General features: G+C 41.6%; 2 protein-coding genes across 2 annotated transcripts; both read left to right on the top strand.

Annotated features, from left to right (window-relative positions):
• Window positions 1–622: 622 nt before the first annotated feature.
• Window positions 623–4,548, top strand: cnbpa (CCHC-type zinc finger, nucleic acid binding protein a). The gene is made up of 5 exons (XM_061056940.1): window positions 623–778; window positions 2,694–2,817; window positions 2,956–3,021; window positions 3,199–3,397; window positions 3,545–4,548. Exons 2-5 carry the CDS (start codon window positions 2,697–2,699, stop codon window positions 3,660–3,662), a joined length of 504 nt encoding a protein of 167 aa, XP_060912923.1. The 5' UTR covers window positions 623–778; window positions 2,694–2,696; the 3' UTR covers window positions 3,663–4,548.
• Window positions 4,549–5,405: 857 nt separating this feature from the next.
• On the top strand, window positions 5,406–10,093 carry LOC132989800 (haloacid dehalogenase-like hydrolase domain-containing 5). Its single transcript, XM_061057648.1, has 8 exons — window positions 5,406–5,645; window positions 6,335–6,541; window positions 6,663–6,775; window positions 6,900–6,993; window positions 7,083–7,116; window positions 7,205–7,379; window positions 7,496–7,684; window positions 8,125–10,093. The coding sequence occupies exons 1-8, from the start codon at window positions 5,529–5,531 to the stop codon at window positions 8,519–8,521; spliced, it is 1,326 nt and encodes a 441-aa protein (XP_060913631.1). The 5' UTR covers window positions 5,406–5,528; the 3' UTR covers window positions 8,522–10,093.
• The last annotated feature ends 428 nt before the right edge of the window (window positions 10,094–10,521 follow it).

The following is a 10,521-nucleotide window of genomic DNA, read 5'->3' as shown; positions in this document are numbered from 1 at the left end:
AAAGCAAAGGGGTTGGGTTAGGCTACATGTAAACAATTACCACATCGTATAACATTCTCATGTTTCTGTTCCTGTACATCACACCCTACAAATGCAGCTTTGACTAAAGCTAAAATAACCTCATCTTTTGTCTCTTATTGGTAGGCTTATTTAAACCCGCAACCATGAAAGGACCAGATATCTCTGAGTAAAATGAGACTGGAATATATACACTATATTATCAAATAGAACTGTAAAGGATCAGAGAAGTAATATGGCTATTTTCTTTTTTAGAGATTTGATAAGTCACTGCACCTCTAATGTCAAATGGGTGGTGTCCATAGACTGTATATAAAAGACAGTCTCTCTGTAGACAGAAAATCCTAATTTAATAAATAAATTATGGATAACGAATACAATTCTAATGTTAACACCAGGCGATTTTCTTGCCTGCGAGTAAATTGAATATTAACTATTCATGCATCTGTTTGTTGACACAATAGGCTACTATTTAATCATAAACTTTGTATCATTATTTTCTGAGGAACGGACGAGGAAGGAAAAGACGACCAGTCCGATTTATGGAGAAAGGACTAGTCTATGTTTCTGATTGGCTGGTTCGTAGAGGCGGTGTCCCCACATCCTCGCTTTTGATTGGTGGCTTGCGGAGTATGTGGCCAATGGGTGTGCAGGTTTTTGCTGGATACCGTGAATGACAATTCAGGAACTCCTGCTCCTCACACCGCATGCAGCGCAAAGAAGGAGGCGTAAACACTGACACAGCTAGGTAGCCAGCGAGGTAAGCAATGAAACTGCACTGAAATGTATGCATTAAGTAGCGATTGACTCTTTGTGAACGTTGAAACTAAAACATGTTAAAACTACCTAGAATGAAACATTTGCGTGTGGTCGGGTTTGTTTAATTAAAACGGAAGAACTGCGGTGTGCATCTGCTAAAAGGAGCACTGGGTAGGCCTACTCAGCACGGCCCGCTAACGTTAGCTCGTCACAACGACTTTGGGGTGTCTGCGCCCTGCGCGGGAAATTTTGTTCTTACGTTTTTAATCTACTTGCAGACCCGGCAGAAACAATCCACGATAAACAAGAATCCCCATTAGAGTCGGATCGCGAGTCTCTCGTCTGGGAGAGAAGATCGATCGTCGACTGAACGGTGCTTCTTCGGCCGTGGTCGTGAGGTGGTCTTAGCATTGTGCTAGCCCAGCGGCAGCACAAGTATCTCGCGAGTGCGCAGGAAAATCAACGTGACTAGGCCAACGTTAGCGTGGCTCCAACCTTTGGCATTGGGATTGTGTTTGGCAAAAAAGCACCCCTTGATCACGTCGTCTGGTCAACGTGGTCGAAATTGACCAGCATGTGTAACGTGTAAAGGAAGCGAGAAAGCTAACGCGTTCTTAATATGACTTAGTTATTCTCTTTTGAGCAGCTATTTATCACAACACGGTGCAATGTGCCTCCCCCCCCCCCCAACCCACCCTCCTGAAGCTAGCTCACAAGTTAGCACACAAACCACGGCATGGTTTCATGGCACGCTTCTACAGCAGTCTGTGGCGTGTCGCATAATGTTAAATTAAATACGGGATTTGATTTAAACAAAAAAAAATCCTCTTGTTTGTGCTGTGTGGGATCGAGCTCTCGCGCACTGCTTGATAAATTCACATTTTCATCAGTAATTTAACGGGCCGCTGTTATGTAAGTATGAAGTTAAGGCCCGACAAGACTCGGGTTAACTCTCCAAGAGAAACTGAAGAAACCGGGTTGATACATTTTATTACGATCCACCCGCGTCAGTTTTCTTATCTTGCCCTATTCTTCTGGAACTTGTTGCGAGAAGCTTGATTACTCATTAACTCACATTCTCCCTGGGTTGATGTCTTTAGCGCTGTCGGCAAGCAGAAGTTTGGCCTATGGCGAACACAGCATGTTTCCATTGACGAGATCGTGTAAGTTAGCTGTGTAGTTAGTTGTAGTCTGTTGATCAATTATGATAGAATCCGCAGCTACGAGATGTGTTCCCCCCCCCCCCTTCTTTGATCGTAGATTTAGACCCCCCCGGTAGTCGTTAGTTATCTTACAATTAAAAAAAAGCAAGGGCTGTATAGAAGATGCATTGAAATATCAGTGTTTGTATTGTTTTTTCACAAACCTTGAGAAAGCATGCTTATTTCATGTCTAAGTTTTTGTTTGAAGAATTTGTGAAGCATGTGGTCACTGGTTTCATTGAAAGCAACAGCTGCTCTGTCACTGTCTCACAGCTCCATTTGTTAATAAATTAGATTCATAGGTGAGCCACACATACAGCTGAAACAGGTTTTGTTTTTTTTTGTTAATGAAAGCTAGAGTGGTTGAATCGAAACATGTCTGTAGTTCAAAATGATTCAGCTATTAATGTTTCATGTCAATGTTTCAGCCTTTAACATCATCCTGAGCAACCTGGTTGTTTGATATGAACCAGTTTTCCAAGAAACCTACATACATACACACACACACACACACACACACACACACACATCCTCTTATTTATTGTTTTCCTCTCGACAGGAGAAAAAAGTAGGAAATCAATATGGTTCATGGCGAAGTGTTACAAGTGCTCCTCTTAACGTGTTAAAATACACCCATGTGTAGATGATGTTTAGCAGTGAAAATGGGGATATGACTCTAATTGACTTTGTTCATTTATGTGTTTTTTTGTTTAGGTCATGGAGATGAACAGCAACAGTGAGTGCTTTGGATGTGGCCGCTCCGGTCATTGGATCAAGCATTGTCCTAATGCCGGTAGTTCACGTGGACGCGGCAGGGGAGGCCGGGGACGTGGCAAGGGTAATTCATATTATTGTTACTATTATTATTAGTTACACGTGGGTCTTGCAAAAACAATTTCAGAAAACCCAAAGTTAAGGGGAAATGTTTGAGGTGAAGTCAGTCGTTTAAACTGTTCTGTTTGACCTGTCATTGTAGAGCTGTTCTGTTACCGGTGTGGAGACCAAGGACACATGGCCAGGGACTGTGACCAGACTGAAGATGGTGTGTATTGCATTTCTATTTCAGTTCTAATAAGTTGGTTTTGAAGATTGAATTGATAAAAGACATAAGTTAATATCCATGGTCCACATAGCAGAAGTAGACAGACATTTAGAAACTCTAATAACTAACCTTTAGTCAAACTTCTGGTAATGTGTTTTGTCACTGTTCTCGGTTTAGCATGCTACAACTGCCACAGGAGTGGCCACATTTCACGGGACTGCAAGGAGCCCAAAAAGGAGAGGGAGCAGCTGTGCTACACCTGCGGCAAAGCTGGCCACATGGCCCGGGACTGTGACCATGCTAACGAGCAGAAGTGCTACACCTGCGGTGGGTTTGGTCACATCCAGAAGCTTTGCACTCAGGTGAAATGTTACAGGTGAGTGTGTTTATTTTCTTTTCTTGTTTTGATCAGGACTGTAGTTCTCATCGATATCCATTTCTGAACGGCGGCCTGTAACATCAAAGGGTTTATGTGACTGGTTACGTTTGCTTTGTGGTTCTTACATGTGTTTCTCTCTCGCAGGTGTGGCGACATTGGTCACGTTGCTGTGCATTGCAGTAAAAACAGTGAGACTAACTGCTACAACTGTGGAAAGGCAGGCCACCTGGCAAAAGAGTGCACCATCGACACCACCGCATAATCAGTGCCCTCTGTTGCCCCTCCTTTTTTCAGATTGATGGTTGGTTGTATTATTTTCTCTGAATCCTCTTCACTGGCCAAAGGTTGGCTAACAGAGGCTAGTCCCAGGCCAGTGAGCCTCTCGACATGTAATACAAAGAAAGGGGTGAAAAAAATATCTTTCTGCATTCAATACAAAAATGTTTTAGTTTGGTAGCGGTGTTATGTATAATGCTTTGTTAAAGAACCCCCCTTTCCAAGCCACTGGTGATCAGAGATGAATAAGTGGGACTAAACATATGGGAATCTATAGGACCTCTGAGCTTGTGGACGTGAGCCTCAGTAAAATGAGAGAAGGGAGTAAATGGAAACCAAACTTCCATGTGTGGTTATTTTGGTTTGTTTTAGTGGGAAATGAGTTGGCCAAGAGGGTATGACATGGAAACAGCTCATAACATGATGCATTTCAGCCCTACAAGCAGCTAAGCGAGGGTTTAACAAACTACATGTTATATTGCTAAGATATATGAAATTTTGGACGTATTAAAAGAAAACATGTTCTTTTATAGAATTCTGTTTACAATTTAAATATCACTTGGCAGTCCAAGGTAGACATTTCCTTTCAAAAAATGGCTTTGGAAATTTGTTTTCTTTATGTTGTTGTTTTTTTACCTTGGCAAAATTTAACATCGAGAACAGTCGTCAGAACAGCAGAATTAGGAGTTATTTGGGAATGAAAAATGTTTTCACAGAAATCAAAATGTTATTTTTGTACAATATCACTTAGACTACTGTATAAATACCATTTGCTTGTACTCAGTTTTTAAGTCGGAAGGAAAGTGCAACTGAAGTCCTAGAAAATAGAAATGTAATTTTAAACTATCAATAAAGCTGGAGGAGCACGGGGAGGACCTTTGTCTTGTACTTCTTTACATGTTTGAATGCTTTCACAGATGATATACTATTCCAAAGTGAGCTGTGTGTTAAAAAGAAATGTCATCTACTGATGCTTACTACAACCTTTTGATATTGTATTCAACTTTGCGCAAATAAAAAGTTATCTGCATGATAAACTACATTATCTGAGAGATGGCTACACAAAGCAGACCTTTTGTACTCTGGGACCCGTGCGGTCTGATCCATTGAATTCAACCACGTGTGCACTGATCTTTGTCAACCTCTGAGCTAAGGCTAATTTTATTTGAAAGTAAGCAGACAGCACTGCATGTTGGTCAAAACTGGGAAAATGACTGCTGTCCCCCGACCGAAAGGCTCAGATTTCCCTCCTGGTGCCCAAAATTAGCCTCCACTGACGCACGTCTGAAACACGGGGGCAGACTGCTGCATGTGACAGGAGCCGGGGATAGTAGGCTACCCTTAAGGTAAAATGGAGAATGGATATCCTAGGATCGTGGGTATCCATGTTGTACCTCATTCTAGGGGCGGGGAATTACCCGACATCAACGTGTGGATCAGAAAAACAGACTGGTCTGAAACAAAGCAAATCGGGGTAATGGTGTTCAGGGGAGCTCGTTTGGCTGTGCAGTTTTCTCCGAGGACCCACGGAGCTGCTTCTGCGTGCAAAAACAACAGCTCCACCTAAGTGTCTAAAATGGCAGCGGGGGTTGCAGCAGTGCAGATGCAGCCCTACAGCTCCCTCCGCCCGATATGCACCAAGAGACCCTCCTCCTCCTCCTCACATGACGTCGTCGCGTCTCGCCCAGTCATATTATAGGCGAGAAAAATAACAGAAAAAAAAAAAAAACACAAGCCGAACAAGCAAGCCAGCACGGCCGGAGCGAGCCGGCTTTACACGATATATGCGGGGGGAATTCTTTTATTATTATTTTTATTGGTTTCTCTTTCAAAGCGGCGATAAACAAAGGAGATGAAGGGACTCCTGCCGTTTTGCCGGGGCCTTTACTGCCTGAGTAAACGTCAAGCTGTTCGAAAAGCTTGGACTGTCGGTTCTCGGTGCGGCTTTTGCGGAACTCAGTCTGGCAAGGTACGATTCGGCTCGGCTCAGGCGTTTGTTGAAACGGCGATACTTTTAGGTGGAGCACAGTGTGTGCATACATACAATGTTGCATGCAACTTTGTCAGCTTTAGATTGCGCAGTCGGGAACAAAGAGATATTTAAAATGAGAAGTATATAACAGCAGATGTAGCTATATAGCCCACTGTTATTTTTCCTCACAGGAGAAACAAAACATAGTGTTCCTATTCTGTTGTCTTCCGGCCCAGTAGAAGAGAAAGCAATAAAGGTTCTTTAACATGTGTAAAACTGCAAGATGTGTTGCCAACAACGCCAAAATACCCCATATGCCGGCTACTGCTGTGTCACTATAGGTGTCCCCCTATGTATTCTCTCTGTAAGCCCCGTATGTTGCCAATAATGAAGGGCCAATATGATGTCATACTGTTGTCAGCCCCATTCACTGTTATAAGAAATACACTAACCAGACAATATTCATACAACATGGTTTTAAAAGTAATTTAAAATGGAAAGCAGTCCCTTGGGTCGTGATCACAATTCCTTCGTCTCAAGTTTTCAAAATTTTCCAAATAAAATACCCATTAAGTAAAGTGAATCATCATATCAACCTCCACATTTGCCACAATCTATCTTTCTGGAACTTGTGATTCATTGTCTCCTCCTGTGCTTCTAAGCTGTGTTTTGTCTCTTCCATCCAGCAGACGCAGCCAAACTTCGGGCTGCTTTTCGACATAGATGGCGTCCTTGTCCGGGGAAGGATGCTAATCCCTGCAGCAAAAATGGCGTTTGAGAAGTTGGTTGACTCTCAGGGACAGTTTGTGGTGCCAGTTGTTTTTGTTACAAATGCAGGGAACTGCCTCCGACAAACAAAAGCAGACCAGCTCTCTCACATCCTGGGAGTACCCGTGAGTTCTCAGACTGCTGAAACAAAACATTAAACTTTATTTAAAAAAAAAAAAAAAAAAACTCTAGTGACCCATTGTCCCCTACTTTCAACCCTCTCCTGACACTTTTATCATTTTCCAGATTACACTAGATCAAGTCATCATGTCACACAGTCCTCTGAGGATGTTTAAGAAGTTTCACGACATGTGTGTGCTGGTGTCAGGACAGGGGCCAGTCCTGGAAATTGCTAAAAAGTATACTTAAATCTTAATATTGGTTATGTTCTCTGTTTATAACCCTTCCATTCAGCAATAATATTCTATAATCCATTTCAAGTAGGATGCAATGTACTTATTGTCCTTAATACTCTGTCTGTAGTGTGGGCTTCAAGAATGTTGTCAGTATTGATATGCTGAGGGAATCATTCCCACTGCTCGACATGGTGGATCACAACAGAAGACCCAAACTGCCGGTGAGATGTCACATTTGGTGAAGAAATTAGATTGTAGTCGTACACAATAGCACATGTTGAATCTCTTCTCTTCTCTTCTTTCATTTTAGTCTAATCCTCTTGGAAACCTGCCAAAAGTTGACGGTAAGAATTTGCACCCCTCATTTCATCTCAAATGTTGTCATATTTTATCTTCTACCTATTTAAAAAAAAACTTTTATATCACATACAGCTGTGGTTCTGTTTGGTGAGCCGATTCGATGGGAGACCAACCTGCAGCTGATAATAGATGTTCTGTTGACCAACGGCAGTCTCGGCAGTGTTCACCAAACCCAGAAAAGGCCTCACCTCCCCCTGCTGGCCTGCAACATGGACCTCATGTGGATGGCTGAGGCGCATTCTCCACGGTAACCTATAAAACAGTGCTGTCTGTGCATATTTGTTTGGTTTTATTTTATTAAATAGAAACACCTAATGCGGTCTTTGAAGTTGTCTTACCTTTTTTTTTTTTTTTTTGTCTCAGGTTTGGCCACGGGACATTTCTTGTGTGCCTGGAGAACATCTTTAAGAAGATAACAGGTCAAGACCTGAAGTACGATGCGCTCATGGGGAAACCCAGCGAGCTGACATATCACTTCGCAGAGTACCTCATCAGAAGTCAGGCCATGCAGAGGCAGTGGAAACTTCCCATCACTTCCCTGTATGCAATCGGGTAAGGCAACAAGATTTTTGTCCAGATTTTTTTAAACAACTAAAACAAGGAAGCGACAAGACTTGTACGGTTGTTAAATGAGCTTGGATTAAGTGTGATGACAGTTGACGTGTAAGAAATGTGGGAGCGAGTACATGTTCAAGTTAACCATACCTGTCTCTTAACATTTATGGGTTTAAGAGCATGAGTGCTTACTCAAATACATTTCCAAAAAACTTTATGATAATGAGGAATTCTTGCCTTTTAACCGCCCCAAAGTTTGTGATGTCACACCGGCCTTTAAGAACAGGCATATTTTATTTCAACTCACCATTGATGTGTTTCGCTTGTGAAGCTGTTTCGCAAGAAGCAGATAATAAACATATTCTAGCACTTATCAGCATTTAAGATGAATATACATGCTAGCTGAGATGTAACCGATTTCCCTTCTGGACTCTCAGGGATAACCTTATGACTGACATCTATGGCGCCAACCTATACAACCGCTACCTGGAAGAGAGAGTTTCTAGAAAGAACCCCAAAGCCGTTGCAAAGATGGCTGCTACCACAGGCTCCACCACTGCTGTGCCCCAGGAGGACGACATGGACAATATGTGGGAGAGTGAGCTGGCACTGCCCTCTGCAACTTCCTGTAAGTCTGTGCTTGTCTGCACGGGGGTCTACAACCCCAACGCAGAGGTGCCGTCTGACGCAAATCGCTGCATCAAAGAGACTGTGTTCCATGGGCACCGGGACTTCAGATTCGACCCCGCGCTGGTGGAGCCAGGCCACATTGTGAAGGATGTGGCAGAAGCTGTTGACCTCATTTTTGAGCAGGAAAAGTTTGTGCCTAAGTAAAAGTTTTGAGCCATCATGGGGTTTTTTTTTTTCTTCCTCTGAGTTCACTCTCTGGGTGGGAAGATCACATGCTACTGCTGTCTTAAGGTTGTATTTCAGGTGAGACATTTAAATATAGGAACAAGTACAAAGTGTTGGCCTATCATTTAAGTGCTTATCAATGAATTGAATACTGAGAGACTATAGACAGAGAAAATTTCATAACCCATTTATTAGCCGCTGTTGGAAAATGGCTAACAATAGCATTCAGTTACTCTCTGGCTATTTTTTCCATTTGCTAGTATTTTGTTCTTCTTCTCCTGTTGTATCATTATCAAACGGTTATGTTAGTAGTTATCTTATTCCTAGTGAACTTAAGCAAACTTTAGTATTAAACTACTTCCTGGCTAACTTGACCTAATTTTACCATTCCAACACTTCCAAGCTAACTTTAGCTAATCTTTGTATTCCACCACTTCCTTTCTCTAGCTTGAATGGATCTAAATGCCAGGATAAGTCATTGTCTGAATTAAGCTCATGGGTTGACAGATACGTTATTTTACCTAGAAATATGGCAGCATGTGAGCTTCCCTACCCTTAGCTTGACATCAGTGGAAAATGGCCGCCTTGTGCATAAGGTCAATGGAGGTCCTACGAAATAGGTGAGTGGAGCGTAGAACTGCGTATGCCACTTCATGGATAAACTGGGAAGAGCCTTACACTGTGGACTATTGATTCAACACCTGATAGGGCATTGAAAAAAAAATGGGGGTCATAGTTTCTACTTTTAACTTTGTGACAAACCTTACAGAAATGATTCATGTTACTGTTACTTTAAAAATCTCTTTTATATTGTTTTTGTCGTAGTCGATTTCCTGTTAATCATTGAGAAAAAGTGTAAAACCGCCTTATTTGACCCTGCTAAGTATTTTTTTAGACAATAGTGATGTTTTAGGTAACTACAAGTCCTGAAATCATCTTATATTTATTACAAGATTTTACCAGTGTTTTTAAGAGGCATATACATATAACATTGGACCTTAAGTATCACATTTCTATTATTACATAATACATTTATATTCATTTGTTTACCCATTTATTCAAGAAAAGACTATGCATGAATATGAGAGTAATACTGTACTTAAAAAATGGTTTGATGTGCAATATTGTCGTCTAATAGTACTGTCTGTCTGCATTTCGTCTAGCTGTGAGAGCCTTGATCAGTATTTGCACAGATCAGACTTTCATCTTTGTTAAATGTTACCATATCCTCCTGCCATCATCTGTCCATGATTACTTTCCATGATGTAGAAATGCATTTTTTATGTTGTAAAGTTTTGTTACAGAAAAAATGACTAGACAATTTTAAAGACTTGTGTTCAAAGCCAATCAAAAGATTTTGCAACCACTGTTGCCATATTTGACCATTTGTTATAGTTCCCTCATTGTACAGTGAATACATTAAGAAAATACAAGGAATAGTTGCACAAATTTCGCAATTGTCTGTGTGATTTCTCTTAAACCCGAAACCATCCTAAAATTACAAAAACTGAACTATATATTAACCACTATAATAAAGAGACTTGCAACAGACATCTTTATGAAGATCTTTTTTAGATACAACACGTGCTCATTTAGGTCACTCGTCCTTTCTGGTTACATCTTTTGTTAACATCCGTCCTGGGCGATCTGATAACAAGTGGATAAACTCAATGAGGTGAGAACTCACCCCAAGCCTTCCTGACAGCATAGACATCACATGGATGTGGTCTTGCACACATTTGTCCACAAAAAAGAAAAAAAGGCACGTGCGTCCTGGGCAAAATTAAGGACCGCCCCCTCAACTGTGCTGCCGCCCCCCCCCCCCCCCCCCCCCCCAACTGTAAAAATAGACACATGCAGTCAAACTGAAATGATGCACAGGCGCTTATTTGCATAAGAAGTGAGTTCACATCTTAAGGACTCAGCAGAGTCACATTGTTAATGCAGGTATTAACGTCGTATTAACTTAAGTGCTGTCC

This window comes from Labrus mixtus, chromosome 15 (genome assembly GCF_963584025.1).
Source record: "Labrus mixtus chromosome 15, fLabMix1.1, whole genome shotgun sequence".
NCBI classification, from domain to species: Eukaryota; Metazoa; Chordata; class Actinopteri; order Labriformes; family Labridae; genus Labrus; species Labrus mixtus.
This window is presented reverse-complemented; position numbering and strand designations above follow the sequence as displayed.